The sequence below is a fragment of the Brienomyrus brachyistius genome, chromosome 7, assembly GCF_023856365.1.
Source record: "Brienomyrus brachyistius isolate T26 chromosome 7, BBRACH_0.4, whole genome shotgun sequence".
Taxonomy (NCBI): Eukaryota; Metazoa; Chordata; class Actinopteri; order Osteoglossiformes; family Mormyridae; genus Brienomyrus; species Brienomyrus brachyistius.
In genome coordinates this window covers 15,949,076-15,975,282 of record NC_064539.1, presented here as the reverse complement: position 1 = coordinate 15,975,282, position 26,207 = coordinate 15,949,076, and the positions used below count along the sequence as shown (strand labels likewise).

At 38.5% G+C, this 26,207-nt stretch overlaps 1 protein-coding gene and 1 non-coding gene across 3 annotated transcripts in view; one reads left to right on the top strand and one right to left on the bottom strand.

The window, feature by feature from the left end:
• The window catches only part of LOC125746828 (disabled homolog 2-interacting protein-like), a 195,749-nt gene extending 169,866 nt beyond the window's left edge, over positions 1-25,883 (bottom strand). Inside the window, exons 1-2 of one of the 2 annotated variants that reach the window (XM_049021351.1) lie at positions 25,279-25,883; positions 3,549-3,670 (exon numbers count right to left, since the gene is read on the bottom strand). In XM_049021351.1, coding sequence (XP_048877308.1) covers positions 3,549-3,670; positions 25,279-25,459 — 303 coding nt within the window. In that variant the 5' untranslated portion in view covers positions 25,460-25,883. The remainder of the gene's footprint in view (positions 1-3,548; positions 3,671-25,278) is intronic. The other variant, XM_049021352.1, reaches the window with a different exon arrangement.
• LOC125746935 (U6atac minor spliceosomal RNA) lies at positions 19,871-19,994 on the top strand. Its single transcript, XR_007399111.1, has one exon. It is a non-coding gene; the product is annotated as a U6atac minor spliceosomal RNA (small nuclear RNA).
• Positions 25,884-26,207: the final 324 nt, after the last annotated feature.

Below are 26,207 nucleotides of genomic sequence, written 5' to 3'. Positions count from 1 at the left end.
GGCTCACAAAGGAGAGGGACAGATTACTAAAAGCTAGTTTACTAAAACATATGCTATATAAAAGCATCGAAAGAGATACTACAGAATAATATAACAACATACAGTATAGAAATTAAAATGATTCTCAGTTAAAAGAGCAAATGGAAACTGTTGGGTAAATTCAACTAAACCCTGCTCTTAAATAGATCCCAATGTTAGTTAACACTAATTAACACTGAAACCAAGTAAATCCTGAAGTCCATTCAGAATAATGTTTATGACAATGGGGATTTGGGCACTCCAGACCACATTAAGTAGGTGCCATTCTTAATTTTCACTTCTTAGCAAAAAATTCCCCGTAACTTCTGCAGATGAATACGACAGGGACTGACACAGTGCAGGACCAAGTCTGGGCATCGCCGTCCCACACGGTTTGCAACCGACCCTTTGAAGATCCAGGTTTGTCCCCAGTTGGTCTGCTTTTGGCAGGATAAAACTCCATGTGTTATGTAATATATCAGACATGTCCTGTATGCCAGTGTTTGGGGGGGTGAAACAGAAAAATGTGATTCACTCTTCACATCAAGACAGCATTCCCTCTTCATAGGGGGTCTGAGTGCTTAAACGGCCAGGAGGTGAACAGGAGAGTCAATGAGCACTGATTTCTTCCTCATGTTTCACGGCACTTCATGGGTGAAGTAGAGCATGGCCTGAAGGGAAAAAAAAAGAAAAAAAAAATCGAATCTCTGCGGTACTTCAGGAAGGCAAGACGGCAGTAAACGGAGAAAAGTCAATACGTGGCCAGTCCATCGGATGCGGGGGGGGGCGCATGATGTTCTCAAATGACTTTTCAGCCACATGAAAACCGTGATATTTCTCCCTCTTCTCTCTCCTGCTCCTCCTTCAGATAATGAAGTTAGAATTTTTCTAACTGCAGTGTACTTAATTGCTTTGCGCTCCCAGGACAGACACTGAATTTTAATTATATTCCCGATAGTTAAATCTGTTCACTACATGTAACTGAATTACTTACTCACAGTTCTGGCTCACAAGTAGATATGCAACAGTTAATTTTAAAAATGCTGCATGCATTCAGTAAGACAGCATGACTGTTTTCATATGTGATCCAGAGTCATAGACCGCAGTGGCACATAAAACGTGCAGACATTCTTGTCCTCATTATGCTATGTTTTCTATTTAGTCATGGAATTGTCATTAAGAATCTGTCTGTTCCATGTTTTCTGCCTCATTTTCCCGAAAGCAATGAAGTTTAGCCTGAATGTTTCTCAGCACGGCGAATTTCGGGCTGAGTGGGGGACTGGGGATGGCTGTGCAATTTCTCCTTTGACATTTTTAATACCTTTTCTCTTGGTTATGAAATTTACTTTCAGGAATGCAATATTGTGTCTGTCAAAATGAGTCACGGTATAAATTATAACTTATTCGACTATGAAATAGCGGGTATTGTCTAGTATTAAATAACTAGAAACAGAAACAAGTTCCATGTACTGTACTTCAAAATGATTACAGCCCAAATCAGATATACAAAGAAACCTCTATTTTAAAGGTCTACCAAAATCTATAAATATTTTAAAGTTGATTACATTTGTACTACTATTGTGTGCTACTACTACTTTAATTCTTTATGCTGAATCTAACACTCTGTGTATCAAATTCATGTCTTTTGATAAGTAGTTAATTCAGACTTATTACACAAAGCATTATAGTTGTGCAAGTGACTGGTCAAGGAATGATTTAATAGAGGGTTTCACCATTCAGGAACAATAAGGGAGGGTAAGGCAGGGATCAACACTACAGAAGTAGGTCTTTATGGTAGAAATGGAAAGAGGACAGAAATCAAAGTCAAGTGGGGCCGTCTGAGATTAACAATACCCAGCTATAAGACTGCAGTCATTGGTTAGGGTGTCAAGCTGGGACCCGGTAACTGGAGGAAAAAGCAAGTCAGAGCACAGTCATTCATCCCTTGTGCAGGGAACAAAGAAAAGGTAAAATTAATCAGTACCACAAACGCCCATTACATAACTCTTACTCTTCAGACAGATATGAGCCATCTCCCATACATTTACTTGAGTGTTTCCTGTTCTGAGAAATAACTCATTTTTTGGCTGTGTACAGGGGTTTCTTACTACGAAATAGGAGAGCACTTTGATAACTGGCGAGCCCAGTACTTACTACATTCATTACAGTGCTCCATTTCCCAGAATTCCCACACAATATGGCTCTATGAATCACAAGTCTCATGCCTGTCTTGTAAACCTCAAAGTGTTGCTTAAATTAATTATAATACTACATTACATCAAGGAATATTTAACACAAAGCTTAAAAACAACTGCATGATCAATACCATGTATTAGATTCATTAAAGACAATCTTCAAACTCAAGTTCTTCATATCGGTACAAAATACATCAGTAGTATAACACATTTTTTAACAAAGCAATCATCACATACTGCTCTCAGTACAATTCTAACAGGACCTATTAAAAGGGCGAGTTATTAGTAACTACGCCATGTTATGTTCTGTATGACCGATACGGATTTTATCCTTCGAATGAACAAAGAACCAACGGCAAACAGAAAACAGCATGAAAGCACATATGTGTCACAGCACAATGACGGCCGGCATGTCCAAGCTATTATCAAGGGCAGCCATTTCTGAAATTAGATAGCCTTGTTTTAAACATACATCCATCTTTTAGACACACGGTACGGAGAGCTGTCCTGTAGTGTGAAGACCAGGAACACAAACACACAGACAGTCTTTTTATAAAAATAACTGGCTTACAACTTAAATGCCCATATACACTGCAAAAAATTAAAATCTAAGCAAGTATAATTTTCTTATATTTAGACAAAAATCTAATTTCATTAATATATTAACAACACATCATATGAATAAGATTAATTTGCTTGCATTTAGGCATATTGTTTTATTTTAGGAAATCTTACCAAGTACAATTTTCTTACTACACTGGCAGATAATTTTGCTCATTTTAGGTGATCCTTTTTCAAAAAAGAAACAGTTTATTTAATTTGAAAGGCCATTTTTGCAATACAATAATCTTAAGCGACATGTGGTAAAACAAAGAACAGGGACTGGGCACGGACACGTGTATAATTACACACACAGAGTTAAAGGGGCAGGGCTGGCTGCTGTCACTGGCCTGTCACCATGACAAACTGCACAAGATGACAGCATGCCCATAGCTTTGTTTAATTACCTGCGAAAAGCAGAATACAAAGCACAGGAGAATGACGGTAAAAGATGCTGGGCGGAAATACGGAGAAAGAGTGAGACGCCATGAGAAGTACTGGGAAAGCTAAACCAATGAGCAGAAAGGGATAGAAAGAAAATGCCACAGCAGGGCAGAGAGATTATCCCTGTGTGATTTATGTCAGTGGTACGGCCCTAACCTGATCTCACTTCCCACATGGGGAAGACACCCCACTAGGTTGGAGGCTGTGTTACTGGGATTTAGTGAAGCCTAAATACCAAATCAACATCGTTAATAAAATGTTGTCCCAAGTTCAGCACTTTAACATGCATACCTTTCCTTTGTCCAGCAACAGCAGCTGAGAATCTGTGACTATGCAGAACTTTGGGTTCCATGTGGTCTGCTCAGCGAAGGGGAGACCGCAAGAAATCCAGTGGGCTGGAGGGGCAGCTACATCTACAAAAACAGAACAATGGGAAAAGAATGGTAACTAATAAATAGCTTCTTAAAATAATCCAAATAATTTTTACAGTGCTTCCAGAAACTATACAGATCAATCCATTTTGTTGTGTTGTCGACGTATTTTTCCCCCCATTATTTTGCATCAGTTGACACATGATACTCTATTAGGACAAAGGAAACACGTTTCAATTTTAAAAAATAAAAAACTGAAACTTTCCATTTACATAAATAATCAGTACTTTGGAACACCACCTCCAGCAGCAATTACAGCCACAATTCTTCTTGGGTATGCTTTAAAGACCTTTCGGCAGATGGATTTGGGCATTCATTGGAGATCCTCTCCAGCTCTGTCACACCGGTGAAACTGCAGCCTTCAGGTCTCGCCACAGATTTTCTATGAGCTTCAAAACTAAGGTTTGGCTGGGTGACTCAAGGACATTCAGAAACTTGTTTCAAAGCCTCTCCATCAATATCTTGGCTGTCTGCTTTGGATCACTGTCATGCTGAAAGTTGAATCCAAGGTTGTGTGCACTATAAAGCAGTTTATCTCCAATAACTTCTCCTGATTTGACTCCATTCATTTATCCATCCATCCATTTTCCAAACTACTTATCCTACTGGGTCGCGGGACTCATTCATCTTTTTGTCAATACTGAAACTTCATTGGTCCCTGCCACTGAGAATCATCTCCAAAACACAATGCTGCATCATAAAGCTTCACTGTAAGAAGGATAGTGGCCAGGTGATGGGTTGTACCTGTCTCTAACCAAACATGAAGCTTCATTTTTTTTATCATCAGAACAGAGAATTTGCTTCCTCATTCTCTCAGAATGATTGCTGCTAGGTAAGCTCTCATATTCTTTACTGAGGAGTAGCTTCTGTCTAGTCATTGTACAATAAAAATCTGACTGATAGTCGTCCTTCAAGTAGGTTCTCTCATCTTTACACAGGGATTCTGAAGTTCAGTTAGTGTGCCTACTGGTTTTCTGGTCAGCTCCCTGTCTAAGGCCCAACTTCCCGAACTATCCAGTTTAGACAGACAGCCAGAACTACGAAGAAACCATTGGCAAAGCTTTGATACTTTTTTCTACATCAACATAAAGCCGCAATTTTATTTTTGAGATCCGCAGAGCATTCAACAGGCTTCATAGCTTGGTTCTCAGTTTATCAATCACCGTAAACCGTGGGACCTTATAAACACAGGTGTGTGTCTTTCTAAAGTCACACCCAATCAAGTCAATTTCCTACAGGTGGACTGCAATCAAGGTACAGAGACACCTGAAAGATGACCAAAGGCAAATTTGGACTGCCATAGTGAACGGACTGAATACTGCCATGAATGAAGGATTTCGATTTTTTATTCCTCATAAATGTGCTAAAATTCCTAAAACCACATTTCACTTTGTCACTATGGATCACTGTATGTCTGTTGATGGCAAGAAAGAATTAGTTAATTTCATTGTGAAATAGCTTGCACAGTACAACAAAGTTTGGAAAAGCTACAGCATCAGAAAAGGTCCAGGAGACAATGTATACACAGGTGCGAAACGTGCATGAGATAGCCAAGGTACAGACATGCTAAAGGAAAGAATAAAATTAAAATAAATATAACATAAATGAATTAACAGCTAAAAACTACTTGCATTCTTTTAATTTATTTATTGTTTTTGTTTAGGTTAAGGTAAACCACTCTGCTAAATACAATCGATTTTGGGCTAACTCCAATTTGATGTTCCAACACAACCCAAAAATCTCTACTGCAAGGCCTTGATTACTATTTTGTAGTAATACCAGTTGCAATTGATGGAACTTTATCAGGTACGAAATATAATGGATCACATTGTATTTGTGGTGTAATTACTACTTTCACCATTTAATAAGTCACTGAATTAATCATATTATAGTAAATTCCATCCATCCATGTTTAGCTTACCCTAGTCAGGTTGGCAGTAGGAGCCGGGAGCATATGCCACAGAACACAGGGCATAAGGTTAGGGAACATCATGTACTGCTGCCCTGACCATGGTAAGCACTTAAACTGTGAGAAGAGAGAGTACTGTACCAATTTGTACTTTTGAAGGTACAATTACTTGTCACTGGAGCTGTACTCTGAAGGGTCTGCCAATTGCACCCTAGCTGAAGGTAAATGTGTCTAAGGCACAGAAATGGATTCTGACGAAACCATTTGTATCATTGGGGGTACATTTTTGTTATTTTTACCTTGGGTTGCAAAACTATACAAGGGCTGTACACTACATCTGACAGTGTAGAAGATGGACAGATATTTACCATTAATAATATGGATTGTAATTTTAAATTCCTCTTTCTCTCCTTATGTCACCTGTACCATAACCAGCAACCTCACTTAGTCTGTGATCTGAGACAATCTGGAGCAAAATGCCTGCAGTTTCTTTTTCTTCCCCTGCCAAAAGCTATTTATCTTCTCCTTGCAGTTATAAGGAAACAGTAACTGCTCAGGATGAAAGTGAATTTTGCAGCACTTCTGATCGGGTCAGGCCTGTACAACTAAACAGAGCTCTCTCCCTGTGTCAGTCAGGGTATTGTGCTAGGATATCCATGTACTTACTTCAGGCATGTTTCAGTTGTTCAGGGGTTTTGGAAAAATGTACAGGTATGTCTGATTGTATGGCTTTTAATTGCTACACCATACTGGATTTAAAGAAAAATTACAATGGAAAAAAACATCCAAATGTAGACTCAAAATGGGAAGCAATAGGATGTTTTCAGGAAAGCCTGGTCCATGTGTGAGAGATTAATAATGAAATGTCAGCTCCATTTAAAATGGGGGAGGGGGGTCAGTATAATGGACTGAAAATGCCATCCACTGTGAATATATATCATGTGCACTTTCATCTAACTCACTGCTCTGTAAAGCCATGCTCAGACAGGAGAGAAATCTATTCAACTGTATTTATATGCATATGAAACCTATTTCCTGTGTTTATTAAAAATTTTAGGAGTGCGTTAAAAAATGCATGCAGGTCCCAATGAGGTAGTAGATTCTCTCTGTAATGATGTAAAGAAAAATTTTAAATGTGGACAGCTACATAATATTTTATATTAAGATATTAACATTCTGTCCTTATGGGATTTGTCAAGTCCCCTAGGCAAAATAGTCTAGCAATACAGAAACGCAAATACAGTTTAAATGTTTATGATGATTATATACAAACAGTACAATGTACTTTTTTTTTTTTACCTTTTTAAAGTGATCATTTAACAAATGTGGTGCAAACATATATGCATCATTATATGAGGTCAAGGTACAGACAGTGACTTGAAAGAGCCTAACCATGTGAAACTAGCTCTCCTTCAGAATTTGCTTTTGTAAGGATATCATATTTTAATGCTTACTAAGCAGTTCCTTAAGTCGCCGCCCCCTCAGAAGACGGCGCTCTACGCTGCACCAATGGGTTGTCCGGTACTAGATGGATGTATCAAGGAGCAAACCCCTCTCGTTAGGTCAAGTCAGGCTGGGACGCATGCACTGACGCAGCCCGTTGTCGCAGCCACCACATGGCGAAACTGGTGGTGATGGCGAGTTCTTTTACGGTGACTAGAGAGCCAATCCTGCCATCAACCCCCAAAATGTTTCCCTGCAAGTTGGAGGACCGCTTGCAGGACCGGATGCAGTTTAACGTCATGCCCTCTCATGACCTGATTAAATATGCAGCTTCACATACATGTCAGTCTGCAATGAGCACTATAAATGGGTTCTATATTTATTTCAAAACGAAAACTGCATATGTGCAAATACATATGTTGTTCTAAAATGTGTTTAGCTGAAGGCCAAGTCGACCATTGAATTCCACATTTCTTTTTCTATGAACATGGACTCCGAAACATTCATTTTAAGTGTAAACTTCGCATGATGATACCTAGACTGCTGATTTCTTTTTCACAGTGACAACTCATGAAAGTGAGATGCATCAAGCACAGAGAGAAAATTCTGTCACCACATTCTCTAAGCTCTTCACATACTAAAAAAATGTAATTCCTCACTTGCATCTAATTTACACCAATCGGCTGTGGGTTCCCTTCTAATGCATTCTGAAGCAAAGCATGGTGGTCAACTGAACTTTAAACCTGATTATTATTTATTATTTTCAAGATCAAATAAGTTAGGAAAGAATCCATTGTCAATATTCATTATTCCCCAGATGGAGATTAGCAATAATCACTTCTCTACTTTTCTAATATTCCAGGCTGTCAGCTATATTACTGCGTTAGAAAGCTCACAACGAAGACCAAGCAATGTCATCAGGTGGATGGTCAGAGAAGAGCATCAGATCTCTATAAGCACTAACAGTTAGCCTAGGACTAACCAGACAGCCAACACAAACTGCAACTGCAAGTTTATTTCAGGATCAAGCTTTGTGTTTACATCCCCGTTTCCAAAAAAGTTAGGACACTTTAAAATGGAACAGAATGCAATGACTTACAAATCATATAAACCCATGTTTAATTGAAAATAGAACAAACACAACATATCAAATGCTGAAACTGATAAATTACTGTTTTATGACAATATATTTTAAGAAATGTGAAAAATATATTTTAAATTAAAATTATTTGAATTATACACATTTCAGAAAAGTTGAGACAGGGGCATGTTCACCACTATGTTGCACAACTGCAAACATTTGTGAACTGAGGAGACCAGTTTCTGGAGTTCAGAAAGTTAAAAGTTGTCCCATTCTCGCCTGATATAGTATGTCAGCTGCCCAGCAGTTCGGGGACTCCTGCTTTGTATTTCCTTCTTTGTATTTTTTGTTTAATGATGCAGCATATGGATGGTCCCTCTTCTCTTTAGCCCGGTTCCCTCTTTGATTCATCAGAAGAGAGGACAAATTTACATTTTGCCTCAGTCCAACTTAAATGACTTCAGGCCTGAGAAGTCGGTGGTGTTTCTGCATCATGTTTAAATATGGCTTCTTGGCATAGTGGAGTTTCATCCCGCATTTGTGGATGCAGCAGCAAATTGTGTTTACAGACACTGGTTTTCAGAAGTGTTCCTGAGCCCATGCAGTGATTTCCACTATAGAGTTGTGTATGTGTTTAATGCAGTGTCACCCGAGGACCCGAAGATCACGGCTATCCAACACTGATTTTCAGCCTTGTCCCTTACATACAGAGATTTCCCTGGATTATATGAATGTACCGTAGATGGTGAAATGACCAAATTCTTTGCAATATGACTGTTGTTAAAAGCACTATATAAATAAATAAACTGAATATTATAGTGAAGATTGTTCTTAAATTGTTGCACTATTTGCCCATGCAGTCTTTCACAGAGTGCTGAACCTCTCCCCATCTTCACTGCACTCTGCCTCTCTGGGGGGGGGCTCTTTTTATACCCAATCACCTTACTGACCTGTTGCCAATTAATCTTATTAGTTCAGAGATATTCAACCAGGTGTTTTATTTTAGCACTGCAAAACTTTTCCAGTCTTTGATTGCCCCTGTCCTAACTTTTTTTTAAACATATTGCTGGCATTCAATTAAAATTGTTTTATGGCAAATATGTGTTCAATCAACTTTCTCTGTTACAACATTTGATATTGTAGCACCGAGCAGACAAGGAGACTTCGTTACGGGGAAGATCCAGGTTCTTTTATTCAGTCCTTAACAGAACTAACACGGACACCCAACAAGCACCGAACAAAACATACTACAGAAACACAGGGAGGTCAGACGCTGAACAGTAAAACTCACACAGGGTGGGTAATTTATGCAATGCAACAGATATGGGAGGATCAGAGCAGATTTACACAAGACACAGGCACACACACATGCAACAACAGGAAATACAACAAGTATTAACAATAACACAACAAGGGGCTATTTACAGTTACTTGTGGGGCATGCTGGGAAATGCACACCCCGCCGGCACTACACTATGTTGTCTTTGTTCTATTTTCAATTAAATCAGGGTTTATTTGATTTGCAAATAATTGCATTCTGTTCTTATTTACATTTTACACAGCATCCCAACTTTTTTGGAAACAATGTTGTAGAATTAGCTGTGGCTGTGGTTGCTTTTACAAAACTGATTTCTAAACCAGTCACTTATCAGAGCTAAGCAGATCTATAAAACAGACCTCTCTGGTTATGGATAGCCTCATGGCAGCTCTGTTTAGCAGGACATTCAATCAAGACAAAATAAAAGGCACTGACCCAACACTTAAAAATTATTTCAAAACTAAACTGGAATTGAAAAAAGACACAGGCATGGTTAGGAAAAAAAAGAGTAATTTACTGCAAGGCATGTAGCTTTTACGGCAATGTTTCTTACTCATTTGGGATGTGAACATGCATGTCTGTGTGTGTGTGTTTGCACAAGTGCATTTGCGTTTATTTTCAAGAAAAGCACGAGACCACACTGGCAATTTTACTTCCAATTGCCCTAAAGACTAGATGGTGGAACTAGTATAATCAATCTAGAATTCATTATTCTTATTGTAAACAAACAGGACACATATAAAGGTCTTGGGGCTATAGGTTTCCAGTGCAGTTTCATGCTAGATTCACATAAACAAATTGACTTATACATGTATATCCTTATTCTCAAAGAGCAAGCTGTAGGGTTCTCGGCTCATTGACTGAAATCATGACACAAAGCCTTTCTCCATGAGCTTTACATGCCTTGCATGCTGAATTACTATCCAGCCTATATAAGGACCTGTCCTGTGTCATATATGGAATATAATATAGAATAAGCAGGAATGATAAGAGCACACATAACTAATTTAAGTCAAAGATAATGGACATACTGCAGATTCTCTGACATTTGGAGCTGTGAAGCAGAACTTCTGGTAAGTGAGAAATACCAGCTAAAAGGAGTCAATCTGTCAAATGCAAAAAAGGAAGTGCAATGTACATTAATATCAAGATACGAAAGCACCAGTACTTCTGCAGTCTATTAGTAAATTAATCTACCTCTACTTTTAGCTGGATATAGAGCATTTTCTTCTCTATTCATCTAAAAAAAAAAAAAACAGGTCAGACCATTTTTGGAAGGACACCATATGAAAATAAATTGGGGTTAATACTGCTTAAAATCCTTTTATTTTTGAGCAGTAGTCTAATCGTGTTAATCTGTATTTTCATGGTGAACTCATTCCATACAAAATGGTATATCAGACCAAAAGTAAGATACTTAAGTCTCAAGCATTTGAAAAATCAAAAAATCTTTTCCTGGTCAATGAGGAGAAGTCAAAGAATCATAGTTTGCAATACCAATATGCTCACACATTCATGCAAATTGCTAAATAAGCCTGTTTATATAGATAATCTTTATAAATAGCAGAATGTATGGTAAATGGCCTTCAGTCACATCTCTCTGCCCTGGACCTGGCCACATCAAACAAGCAATTGCTTTGTGCTGTTGCCAAAACAAGGTCCTTATCACTAGACAACCATATGCCAAAGTAGAGGGACCAAGAGCAGTTTCGGTAATGCTCACTCTTCATGCATGAATCACAATGGCAAACGACCTGATTCTCATTAAAGGGCTAAATGCTGATGGACATGGAGCAGGTGATACACATCGAAAACATACAGCATGTTAGTGCTTGCATTTGTAGAACAAGTAGGTTTAAAAAAAAAAGAATGATGGAGAATTTGAGAAAATCAGACGAATGCTGCAAAATTAAGAATAAGTAGATTCTGAAGTGCATTAGAAACTTTAAGACTTTTTTAGGTATACTTGTTCCTAATATGAGATATTCATTCACATATTAAAAAAATCACAAATTTAATACATGGGAGATCATAGGTGGAATGTATGGAATGCTAGTTTCGGTTTACATGAAAACAATTCAATGCTTTTCTGAAAAATCTTGTGCTCATAAGACCGCACTCAGACTTTTGACTATTTTGAACTATAGAAGAAAGTGGGTCTTCTAATAAATGAAAATTAAAGACTCTGCTTCGGGCCTCTTGTTTTCAAGCATGGTTTTCTGATGGCCATTGGATAATATATAATAATGAGCATGATTAGTTACATGTCAATCACATCAGTTTCATTATCACATCACTTGACACAGATGTACAGGTCAGTGAAAATCTCATCTTCCACAAGAGGGTTGCTGTGTTGGGTCCAGATATGCGCAGATACATACGACATCCTACAGCATGGCATTCTACAGTATATATAGATGGTAGAGGAGGACACAGACATACCCTATACACAAGACAATCGCATTATACACACTATGCACAATACAGAACAAATGCAATACCCAGACTATAAAACAATGCACAGGGTATTTTAAGATATATTATACAGACTATACATCAACCGAGGACTTATGTTTTCTTGCTCAAAATTCACATTCAGCTATTCTACCAAAATAAAAAGAGGGGAATATCTACAGTTCGCAGGTCGCAGAAACCCTGAGGCATGATTTTGAGGGACACTGATAATACCTCGGATGTTTGCCCTGTCTGAGCTACCAGAATGACTGAACAGCGCTACTCCGCCAATGTCGATTACAATGTGTGATATTATAAAATTTATTACCTTGCAGTAGCAATGGCTATGACAATCAACAACACGAGGCTTGGTAAACAGCCTCTAAAAGATTGCCTCTTAATAAAATGCATTTACATTTAGGGAAATAACTTCACAAGATTTACTTAAGGAATATCTGATTGTTGTCTTCCCACAGAAATGTTTATATTCCATGAGTTTCCACTGAAGCGAATGACTTTGTGTTATCACAGTAGGTTATTTAACGTGAAAATGCTGTCGCTGCCAAGCAGCTGTCAGATCAGCTAAAGCCCCACTGACACGGTATGCATAATGATGGACAGGGTGCTGGAACCCGTCTTTCATTCCGACATTCGACCTGATCCAACCTCACAGAACCTCACAGCTATGAGATTCACTCCTGAAGTTTCTGTTGCCCTTACTGCCCCACATTTAAAAGCTACAACCGATATAAGTAAATAGCTTTTACTCCCCTTCCATGCACATGTTTTTATTCAATGGGAATTCGGTTTTGAAATATATTTTAAGGGATGGGTCAGTGCTTTCTATTTTGTCTTACCGGTTTAGGTTAAAAAATGTCACTAATATAGCTGCAAGAATGCAAAAAAACGAAAATTCTTTCATTGCAGATCATTAAATGTCAAGTCATAGATTTTTTCATGTAATACTGAAATAAATATCTCAACAGCACATCCTTCTCTCTCATCACAGCCAATTATTTCAATTGAGAGATGCAACACAAGGTAATCGATAAAATGCATTTTCTGCTCTCAATAGGACTGACATTCAATCAGAAATTAGGAAAAATAATGTCTTATGTTTTGGTGTTTGCAGAAATGATATGTTCACACTGCATCTCTGAACCACTGCAAAAAAAGTCTATAGCTTCGAAATCCACATAACGTACAACTGCAAAGATGCTGTTTATTGATCAAATAAAAGGAAAAAAAATCTTTGCTCCAAAACGCTAAATCAGAAATGTAAATTAGAAAAATGCTGCAGCAACACAGAATGCTGATTCCTCATAACTCCAGGGCTACAGGTTTCATTCATTCAGCTGTGTGTGTGCACATTTTGTAAAACAACTGCATTATCTGAAGATTCTGAATTGCAGTGTGTGCCTCTGTCTTTTAGTTCCCATCGATGGACCTGTGTCCACCGTAAGCCCAAAGCTTTCTGGGATCAGGTGCAAAAAAGAGCGATAAGCAGTATGACAAGACGGCAGAACAGGCTTTGCAAACAGTTAATGATGCAAGGATAATTCAGCAGTTATGTGTAAAAGGAAGACACATTTCTGCAGTCCAAGTGCCCTAGTAACCGATAAAAACCTGGACAGAGGATCACACTGTAATGCCCAAACAGTGACCCGTAGGAGCTGGAGAGAACCCTGACACTAATGCTACTTTCACATTTCATACACAAGCACAAAATATCTGCCATACTGGAAATAAAAATATACAGGTACAGTACTATCACCTCCAAGATTACTTATACCAGTAGGGAAGTGAGCACAGTTCCTACAGCACCTGATTCTTGTTTGACTAGGTATCTACAGTTATAGGTGTATTACCCTTTTATACCCGTAAGGTGAGAAACGAGTAAAGTTCATGACCACTCAGGCCAAAAGGCATTTTTCATCCGTCTTGGAAATGGTTTAAAAAAATTTTTTTTCAGATTTTTACATGGTTCGATCCCAATACTTTCAGCTTGCACAGAGGAAATACCGAAAACAAAGCCTGGATTCTTATCCCCAAATTCCCCATTTCACATGGTCCTCTCCTCGAGCCAAGCTGCCTTCCCACAGTTCCACGGTGCACCACTTCGCCTCAGCTCACTGAAATTAACCATCTTACTGACATGAAAATGCTGCTAAATTCTGCAGCACATAATTTCCAGACTGATTGTGGGTTTGCTGACAATTGCTGGTTCAGTCATCAGTCACATCTGGGAAATACTGTGGAGGTACAGTATAGATATTCATTTAAAACCTGCCAAAATCATTTTTAGTTGACACCATAAAAATTCTCTCACAACTACCATTCTGTGATCCACCTGACACTAAATCCTAACTAGAGGCCAATCAAAAACAAGACAAAACAAAAAGACAAAACTAAGACATTGTTCCTCTGGAACCACTAAGCTGATCAAGATGACAAGAGTGATAAATTGTTCTTAAGATTTGTGAAATGTAAATTATACAAAAATCTACATTAAGCAATATGTACAACACAAAACACAATTTCAGCAAAATATCTAGACATTAACATATAAACTATGTGTTTATTTGTTAGTAAAATCCTGTTGAAGGACTCTAGTTGAAAGCATGCTGGCGGGAATCTTACCAGATAGACAATTCACTGCAGTCCCCCATAATTTCACAGAGATTAATTAAAATTGTTGTTTTCTTCTAACATATGGTGCTATTAACATACAACTCTACCCACATTGTTGAAAGTGTTCTATGGGATATAAAAAAAAGATAATTAATAAATATTGTGTTAATGTTGGCAAAATTGTATTACAGTATAATGTGATTTCCAACAAATCTCATAGTAGGAAATTCATATTTTTTCTTTCCACGCATTTTTTGAAAAGTGTTGCAAATATTCTCATACAAGGAAAATGCAATATGTTGCTATATGCTAAAATATAGCCAGCATAACACATACAAACACTTAATATTGATTATTAATGTTTTTACTAGTTGATTTAAAATGTTTATTATTTGTCCTTTTGAGTTGAAATTCATGGTCACAAAATTGGCCTTCAAATACAGCTTTAACAGCCAATAATCTGTCAGTGACTAAAAGTTTGCTAATGGCCGTTTTCTCCAATATTATCGCATATGTAAATAAACTGTGTAAGTAATGGTAAAATGTGACTCAAGCTTGCTGTATAAGTCTTTGCCATGTTCGCAGTCTCTCCGGTTTCAAGAAGTGGCTGTAGTCTTAAAATCACTGGACAATTAGTAGGCAAATGCTTAAGATCAGCCTGCAGTGTACCCACTATCACAGGCTCAGTATGGAACGGCCAGAGTATTATTCTGAATACCATTAATATTTCCACAGCTGTCTTCTTTGATATGCACTGCATTTTCGCCATGGTGACCGCCTACACCACTGTAAGTTAACATCTCACCACGTAATCATTCGCAGACCTTCTACTTTGATACCATTGTCTCCAACATTTTCAATTTGTTTGCCGGACTTTCTTCTCAAATCACCGAGAGAAACGCACACCTGGGATTCTTTTTTTTTTTAATCAAATCATTTCTTAGAACAGAATCACTTACTGTTGTTAATAATAATCATAATTTAGGATATAATTTTTTTTTTTCATGATATGATTTACAGTTAGTTTTCTACCCCAAAAGGAAAATCTCTCTAAAGCAGGGGTGACAGAACGGCAAACTGCTGCTTTGGTACTTTTGGTAGCCTCACAGTGTCTCTCAGCATCCACGTGCCAGCCTTTGTAGTGCAGGACAGACCCTCTTACTGCATGCTACCTGATATGATTCTATTGGGATTCTGCTCCATAGCTCACAGCGTAACCACAGGCAACCCATAAACCCACATTCACTCAGCAAGGAGAAAAAAAGAACAGCATTTCATTTTCTACTTTTGTATACTGCAATACTTTTCTGGTCTACGTTCTGTGTTTCATATTATTCATATTTCCCGTGTTTACATGAATAACTGTAAATCATACAGGGGGGAAAAAAAACTTTGAAAGTAATCCATCAATCTTAGAAACTGAAAACTAAAAAATAAAAATTAATATCAAAATTAATTACTTATTCTCATCGTGTGCTGAACCGTTTCAGACAAGTTAAAGCTCCCCATCTTTGAAAAATACACAAGTGCACATATTCGCAGAAATCAAATCAACAAACTGACATTCCTGTTAGGCGCTCCACGAAAGGCAGTGTACCAGTGACACGCAGACAAACAGCAGACAGAGGCTGCAAAACAGGGGGAAACGAGAAGCTATTTACCTGTCAGGGAGTCAAAAGACATGCTGTCGAGTTCGTGAAGCTCCTTTCGGGATCCTCGCGTCTCCGAAGCGCTCGAGTGTGTGCGCGTGCATGCGCGTGCGTGCGTGCTTTAACGGTGACGGCCGTGCAGCGAGGCAAGTGTGCAGTCGCGTTCACAAGAAAGTGACGTTTTCTTTATTGTAGGGGCGATATTACCCCACGTCTCACTCCCGCGGTACTTATGGCACAGCCCGTCCGGACGCGTATGAAACTGAGCGGGAGGGCGAGTGTGAGCTAGCGAGAAGAGGAGGGGGGGCTGTGGGGGATGTGAGGGGAGGAGGGAGCAGAGCATTGGTAAGCAACGCCTTCGGTACGCGATTACACACGCAGCCTTTAGTTATTGCTCTCCCTTCCCCTCCACATAACCTTGCTGTGGCGGCAGAACGCAAAAACCCGCACACTCGTGCTCTGCTCTGTGCGCGCGCCTGCATGCCTCAGTAGAAATTTCATTAAATTCCTTCATCTGAAATGTCAACATACCACACTCTAGTGTGCCAGACGGCCTCCTCTACCCGCAGTTAATTTAGTTCATTAATGTAGCAAGAATAAAAAGGACTATAAAGTACCTGGTAAAGGACAAGGTAGTAAATTTAAAATGTGTATTACATTTATTATCATTTACATGCAATTTTTGCATATTGTGGGGTATTTCAAGTAAACCATAAAGTCATTCTGATCAGACTGTACATACACAGATCTAGGTTGGATTAAAGGATTCTTCTTGGAACTGCAGGAGGAATTTAGATATCATGCTATCACATAACAGTAAATGCATGAAAGTAATTTTTTGAGAAAGTAATAAAAACCAGTTTTATAACAATGGTAGCTCAGTAGGTAGCACTGTGGCCTCACAGCCTCCATGTTATGAATCTGATTCCTGCTTTGAATGCATATGTATGTCTGTTATAAAAAAACTGCCGTTCTCTCTCTCTCCGTCTCGTTCTCTCTGTTATAATCTATTGGAATCCCGTAGAGGGTTTATCCTTCTTGGGACAGGTACCAATCATTTTTCAGGTACCATGCTTTACATACACAGTTCTGAATATGTAAAATTGAGTTATTTTGGCTTTTAAATTTTCTCTTTGTTTTTTTCTCATTACACCATCTCCTATATAATCTCATTAAAAATTTAAACAGTTTCTGCCCAGCAATAAAACCTGAATCAGATCTCTCCAAAAAACCTATCCAAATTATGCATGGAAGATCCTCACCATTTCCAAAAAAATCTGATATCACTACATGCCATCCATGCATGTATATTTTTCAGGGCTGAATAAATATCACTCTGCTTAAACATACAGTAAGAGATGTACAGTACTTATAAAACCCTTTATGTTTATACTGATTATACTGATAATTTATCCCTTTGGTCCGCTGCAAATGAAAATGGCTGAAACATAGAACTCACTGGCTGAAATGGTAAACAAGATCAACAACCTCTTCAGCCTCTTTGGGAAAGTGTCGCGACCGAAGCCACAACTAAGGGTGGCCAAGATTAAGTCAAGCTTGAAGCAGTGTGACACAGCTAGCAGGAAGATTTTGTGGTTTGATGAGATATTACATGGCGAACACTGGAAATAATGTGTTAAAAACAAGTGGTTGGTACTGGGGGAAGGTGTTGCCAAAGTGCAAAAAATAGCTGAATTAAGCCAAAATATAATTTTGTATTTCTATATGAAGAGTATATTTAACTTCAAAATTGGATGCCATGTAAACTGCACAGACAAAATGCAGGTATGATGTTATGCATTATTATGCAAATCCTAACAAAGAAAGTGAGAATTTTCATTATAAGGAAAAGTTAGGGTTTGCATACAGTATAGGCCTAAGGTAAATGAAAATCAAAAATCCAACATCTGAGGACATGATTACATAATTATAATTTTTAAAGGTACAGATCTGACTACTACATTTTATACTGAGCATCTAATGAAAATAAATACTGCTCAAATGTCAAGGTCATACTCACATTATACACTAAAGTTTAGAGAGATATTACTGAAATCATAAATTATTGCTGTTATGTAGAACACTGTACAAATGAAATTACATAATGTGCATGTGAGTAACCAAGTGAAAAAGCCTCACTGGACACAAAAAAGACCTCAAAAGTAAATTTAATTAAAAAATATATCTAAAATGTAACCAGGATGCCATCACAACCATCTGCTTAACATTAAAGCAGCATAAATGTAGTATAGATAAGACTATATAAACTACACTGATCCCAGAGGATACACCAAAACGTAATAATTAGAATGTATTTTCAATCAAACAAACAGATCAATTGGTGATATATATATATATATATAAAAAATATGCATCCCTAAAGTGACTGGCAATTTGGAAGGAAGAATAAAGCTAATCTACATCAATAAATGTCATCAATAAATCAAGTGATAAATAATCAATTAAGGCATGAAAAGAAGCAGGTCTGATCGTATAGTAATCTGATTTCAAGGTATTTATAGATACTTGGAGATAAAATGTAACTTGGAGTTAGCAATTTTTTTTAGATCAAACTGTGCCCTCAGTGAGATCTGCGAAGATAATTTGTCTCAAAAAATTTTGGAAATGAGTCACTGCCAAAGTCTCATGTGGTGAAAAGATCTTGTATATATTTAGAAGTACAGCATAAAAATCAGATCATTTACTTTCCTGTGGGGGAGTTCAGCTTATTAGCACATCATGAATTTCTAGACAGAACCAATTATATAGTTCTTAAAATTTATTAAACTAAAGTTCAGGAGATCAAAGCACAACAGGAGCAGTTATTGGTTCTCGGCTTTAGCTGTAATCACTTGGGGCTTTTCTGAGAGAAGTCCAACAATGTTAAAGAAGCGATGAATGTGAAGAATTTCTGTGTGTCCGTGTGGATGGGTAAGTTTGTTGGTGGTTTAGACACACCTACGTACCTGCACAACACAGGGAGAACATGCCAACCCTAAACACAGGCACAGACCGCCAGTCCTACAGCTGTGAGGAAACAGTGAACACACAAATTCTAAACACAGGCACAGACCGCCAGTCCTACAGCTGTGAGGAAACAGTGAACACACAAACTCTAAACACAGGCACAGAGCACTTAGTTTTAATCTTGTTGAAAATTATTTCAGTTATTATTAATTTTGCAAAATGGTGGCACTGTTGCTTCACATCCCCAGGTTTGGGGCAGTTTGAGTCCAACTCAGCGGGAGGACTCCACACACACAATGTTGTGAGTTTCTTTTAGGTACTCTGACATCATCCCACAAACCAAAATACATCAGTGTGTCATTGTTGCAGTTTGCATGTGCCATTCACTGGGCTGGCAGCCCATCCACGGAATAACCACGGAATAAAATCTTTTGCCCTGTGCTGGCCAGGACATGCTCCAGGGCCCCTGTAACCTGGATTAGGATAAATAATAAGAAGTTGGCTGGATAGGAGTATTTAATTAATGAACCATAATCTAAATATCTTTTTAATTATAAAAATTAAATGTATTTTCTGGTATGCCATAACCAAATTCAAGAATAAACATAAGATGTCCGTTCCGCACTTAAATCCTACAACAGGCATAAAAAAATAAAAATCAGGTTCTACCAACACACCTCATTTCCCCAAGATGATATCTCCACTTCTTTACTTTGCACAATCCCTGTGGTTGTTGTATAAAAGGAGAGAAGGTTAGCACTCCCCTTGATAAGGATGGAAGAGGTCCTAGTGGCCTTCAACACACATATGGTTAAGGGATTGCCACCTACTTCGTGGCTTCTCTAAGTTTTTAGGGAGCAGTGCATGGCCTTGTGGGTTAGCAATCTACGCCCGCGATAAGAAGGCTGCCGATTCCAATCCCATGGTCAGCAGAGTGACTTCACTGTCAGTTCCTTCAGCGAGGCCCGTAACCCCAAGTGCTCCGGGGTTGAGGCGACCCGGCTTTCTCAACTCTGCACTGCGTTGTATAAATGCATCTACTAAACAAATGTACATGCAAAACAGCTGGCTTGCACTTATCCCTTTTGCCCTCCACGTCAGTGTTTCTCAATCCCATATAAAGCCCCCCTCTGGATCCTTCCGCTTCTGTGGCACTAGGATCTATCCACCACGCAGCATGGTGCAGCGTCACATCAATCTAGTGAACTGGCGAGTCCTGCAAAAATATTTGTATGGTAACCATAACAGTGCCTTTCTTGATTGATCTGAACTAAGGCTGTGCCATTAAAATGAGCCTATATTAAGTTTCCACGAATGTATTGGCATTGGGAGATAATGGCTCTTTAAACATTGATGATGAGAAATGGAGCTCCCTCACTGGAGAATGCTGTGCTTCCTGCATTAAAACTGACCGCTCTTAACCTGGGATTACGAGCAGATTTGGCCTTGTTATTATAATATAAAACACAAAAAAAGTGGTTTGTATTATATTAATGATATTTTACGACTGGGAGCTTCTGCTGTTTATTTAAGTTTGATAAAGTGACATAACCATATCAGTCAGTAAAGCACGGTCTAAGTAAAACTACAAGTGTCTAAGTTTTAACTATATAAAACAATTTCAGCTGATATTATCCATTATGAAATCTTCCGGCTTCTTAAAATTTGCACTGATATTGAAGACAAAATGTTCATATTAGTCCGGCCTAAATCTGAACTACTTATGCTTGTGCTGACTCACTCTCATGGATCCAAAAAAACCATCTGTGGCTCATTCTATATTTGAGGGACTTTTGTGTGGAATACTTTCTGCCACGTATCATTTTATACATTCCAAATCTACTAATAATTCTATGCAGAATAATAAAGATATATCATTTACATATCAGTATGACTTGTGTAATATATTGGTAATCATTCCTTGTGTTTGCTTACATTTTAAAAACCTCACAACGCAGCAGAGTGCCCTCCTTCACCACCTGCCCTGTATCTTAACACAATCGGCTTTCCACAAATCTTTATTTCTTCTCCAAGAATCGAAAATGCAGACTGCAGATGTTGTCACTGCTACACCTCATTCCTGCATTGCGAGCAGATGTCAGGACGGGCGAAAGCCAGCCAGTCGACAGCCTTCATACACCCTCCCATTTAACGCTATACTGCCACTCCCAATCCATCGTGACGGTCTAACATGAAAACAGGCCTGTTACTTTAACGAGATTACCGCCAAACTGAATAATTGTGCACTTCCTTATGGCGTGTACATTGGTGAATACTTTCATTGTCAAATTTGCATGATTTGCATGTGCAGTAGCACTCAGATTAAGTCTCTTCTGTTTTCCTCACTTAGAAGCACCTTTTCCTAAAAGTGCAAACATACACCGAAACAAAAGAATCACTTGCATTGTACTGTACACTCAATGCCCACCTCTATTATGCACACCCACTTGCTAATGAAAAGGGCTTACTCCTCCAAACAGCAAATCAGGCAGCTGCAACTGAATACATCAAACATGCTGAGGTCAAGAGGCTCACTTACTGTTCCAAGCATTAAAATGGCGGCCAGTCTATGTGATTTTCAATGCTGTGTGACTGCTGGTGCCATATGCCTCCATCATCCCCGAAACAGCCGCCTTCCTGGCATTTTAATGCCCTACAAAGACTAGGCTTTACAGAATGGTGTGATCAACAAAAATATTCTTAATGGTTTTTCTTGAATGGCATCCCATTTCTTTTGTCATTAATGAGAGAGGTCAGATGAGAACGGGCAGACTCCTTAAAGCTAAGAGGAAGGTCACAAGTGCAATAACAGCTCAATAAAACAGTGCAGAGCAGAATGGCTTTTCTGAACTTACAACTCACCTACACTTGACGCAGTTCTAGAGGTAAAAATGGGTCCTATCTAGTAGCAGCTAGGTGTACGCAACACTGTGTCTGAGTGCACATTATTTGTATTATTATTTAATTCAAGTTGATTATGTTTGCTTTCCACCTAAATTATTAGTAAAATCTAACCACTTAAACGTTTCCTGGCAGCAGGCTACTGCACAGATTTATAAAAAAAATGCAATCGTGGATTAAAAAAATTATAAAACAAATGGGTATTAACAATTTCATGTTATTTCCAGTCACCATTGTAAGCTCTATATGTCTGTATTACAAGAATCCATTTCCCTTTCCTGCTCTTTCTCGCAGAGAGATTGGGAGCCACAGCCTAAAACTCAGGGACGCTTATTCAAAATCCCTGATTCAGCTCCTCCCTCATCCTCTGAGCTCAACTTAAGCACGGAATTTACATCCTGACTAATAGTCCTTAATAAGCATTTAATTGGTTGTAAATATAATTAACCTACATATCCGGCGACACCTTCAAAAGCTGCATTTTATTACATTTTAAAAAAGAAAATTTTAACCCTATTAGAATTAAAACACTGTACTCTAATTTAAATCAAAACAAACAAGCAAACAATCTCCCTGCTGCAAATCAAAAGTCTGTATTCCATAGGCAATGAAGAGCAAATTGCTTTATTTGCTTTATGGGATGTTCAGTGTTGTTGATAAACATATAAGTGATTAAAAAATTTTTTTTTTTTAAAAATCACCTTACGCAATGTCCAGAATAAGCATTGTGTGTCTCTCTAGCATGGATAATCAGCTTTGTCCAGAAGTCCTGCGAGTGCCGTTCCCTGAATCTGCATTCTGATGGTACCAGAATCTATTTGTTCGTTTTTGTTTGTCAGGCTGATAAGCAAAACAAAGCAAATGGGGATCAGAATGCCAACATAAGCCCTTTATGCTTCTGAATGCTGCGTTTGGCTGGTCCCATCAATCCAATGTGCAAAAGGTCAAAGCTTCTGTTTTAGTCAACAGCAGAGGGCACACAACATATCTGTTAACCCGGCATTTCTATTGCAACACAAATGTAAATTACGGGTGGTCAAATTTTAGCAAGGGTTATTGTGCAATAAAGTACACAAACTAAACTTAAAGCAAAAGGGACCCAAATCTATATGCAGTACTGAAATATACATCCTAATCCAAAAAATGATTAGCAATTTTATAGCAATTGGAAAAATTAATGCATTTATTTACTGCAATAGACATTAAATTCCTACTTTATAAACATCAATAAAAGTGATTTTTAACCTTTCAGTTGTAGAAAATATTGAATAAACTCTATAAACCTATGAAACTCTAAACATGAGATTATTTTACAAATAAAAATAATCAGATCCAGGTAACATCCTTAAGACCAAGTTAAATGCGCAAAATAAATGAACTGGCATTCAATTCATCTTTGCAAAACCACTCTGACAAACCTAATAGTGCAGGTTCTTCAAATAAACAAATGGGACACATTTCCCTTTGATGTTTGTTTGTGGGTGAGTGACATTTACCACTTTGTAGCCCATATATCATAAAACTGGCCATGACATTTAGCCTTGATGGTCAACAATATCAACAGGTCACTTGAAACACCAGCCATAAAGACTAGACAAACCAATACATGCAACATATATTAGGAGAAAAAAAAAAATCTCCTCACACATTGACAATTACATACTGTACTAGGATGTCTCCAACACCATCAAAGCAACAGTATTGATAGTTTTCCTAGCCAGTGCCAGAACACACAGGACCCTAAATCCAAACAGGACATCACTGCATTTTAAGGCACATGCAAGCACACACACACACACACACACACACACACACACACACACACAATTACACACGATAGTCAATTTTTGAAATGCTAACTAGCCTAACTGCATAACATTCAAACTGTGAATGATAACATGCAAACTCCACACACAGAGAGTAAAGAAGGGGTTCAGGTGGGTGCTATGGTGGAGATTTAAGTGGCTCCCAGTTGGTTCTGTAACATTCATTCATTCAATAAAACTGATAAAAATTAAAATTACACTCTATTGCACCCAAGCAAATATCTCCCATGACCCTGAATCAGATAAGGAGTTGGAAAACGGATGGATGGAATTCTCTCTGTGTGAGGAGTGTGTATCTTAATCCATCCCTCCTTTAAGAGCTTATTCTACTCAGGGTCTGAGGGCCAGGCAGCTGCCCCAGACAGTAAGCCAGTCGCACAATGTAATTCCACTGCCTGTGTCCATCATTGAGCACCCAACCCATTTTAGTGATTGCTGAGGTTGATGATTAAGAACTGTGTCTTCGATGCTCTCCAGGGTTTCTTTTTGCGAGTAAATAAATGAATGTTAATAACGTAACATGTTTGTACTTAGATATTTACCAGTGGATTCTGCCATCCACCCATCAAGCAATTTTATAACCACTTCTCCTGGTCTGGGTCATGGGAAGGCCGAAAGCCTATTCCAGCACTGTCAGCACAGAGCACCAGTCTAGCATACATCCTGGATGGGATGCCAGTGAAATTGTAATATTTAAATCTTCATTCTGTTTATTTGAGAGTGCGGCCCAGTGGATTAGGGATCTCTGCGTATAACCAGAAGACCATGGGTTTGAATCCCATGACTACGAGAGTGATCATATTATCAATGGGCCCTTGAGCAAGGCCTTGACCCCTACTGCAGGGACACTAGATGACTGACCTTTGCTTTCTGACACTAAGCTTTCTTAAATTTATGTATTGCTTTGGAAATGAAAAGGTGTTTGATAAATGAATGAATGTAAACATGTATTTCTTTGGTCTCTGCTCCAAACTAATCAATATCTAATGAGCGATTCATACTCCTGTAAGCCAGCAGAACTTTAAGCAGAAAAGGAGACCAAAACTTGGATGTACTACAATTAACTAGTAACCAGTAGGTTGCCTCAAGTCTAAGGAAGAGATGGTACGGCAACAAATAAAGTACACCTGCTGCAAACAAGATTTCCAAATCTCTTCAGGTGGGTGTGTGTGTGTGTGTGTGTGTGTGTGTGTGTGTGTGTGTGTGTGTGTGTGTGTGTTTTGATATTTAAATATTATTTTTTTATATTACACGTATTACTGGAACCTATCACCCCAGGGCGAAAAAACGGGATACATTCTAGATTATATAATTCATTCAGTTTTTAGAACAAACTATTCAGTATTTAGGATAGAATTCCATTTGGTATATGAAACATTAAATCAATACTAGGTTAAGTTGCATTACCTACCAGAGACTCTTAACCATCCTTGCTGCAGACTCTGGTACAAATAGTACATCAGGTTTTCTTCGGCGTTTTCGGTTAAATCCATAAGCAAGTATGACCAAACAAGAGCGTATTTCCACTGAAGCGATCGCTTCTCATAACCTCTCTGTCCCACTGCGACCGGGTCGAATGGCACTGTCTTCATATACTATAAACCGGCACGCTGCTTTGTGTTGACGTCCTACTTGAACAACAAAAAAAAATGTGTACACTAACATAATCTCGTTTATGTATAAAATTTTCAATGGGCAGCATTTAAATAACGTACAGTTTACGTCAGGACAACTTTTTAAACGTTTACAGGTTGTCTCCGCAATGAGAAAGAGGTCATTTCGTCTGTAGTAGTACTTCTAGCAACGGTAGGCTAGTAAGAGTAATTTCTTCCAAATGTAAGACAGAGATAAAAACCTAGATACCATATTTCCATGCAGACGTGCGGCTGGATATAAAAAGTAATAATAAAAACCGAAGCACCATGATAAAGTTATTATGTTGAAAAAGAAAATGGAGCCAGTCGTCCCCCTGGATATAATTAGTCTACGGCTGTTCGTCAGAACTGCCAGTGAAGCGGCTACTTTGCAGCGCACTGTTAACCTAGAGCAATTTGTTTTATACCGTCAGGTGCGGGAAGCACACTGACAAATGACAGCTGACCGCTGTACGCTGCTTGACATTTCCAGCGACCAATAACATGCGCAGTTCGCGCTGGAAGCGGCCGAGGGAGGGACTTCAGCGTACTAGAGGAACCAATCAGCGGAGTGGCGTATGTTGAGCTACAGCTAGATCTGCACGGTCAGCGACTTGCTGTAGAATCTGAAGGAGAGGCGCAGCGTAGCGCCTAAATCTCCTGTCGCCGTCAATAGTCATTCAAGAGGTTGTATTCTTCCATAATT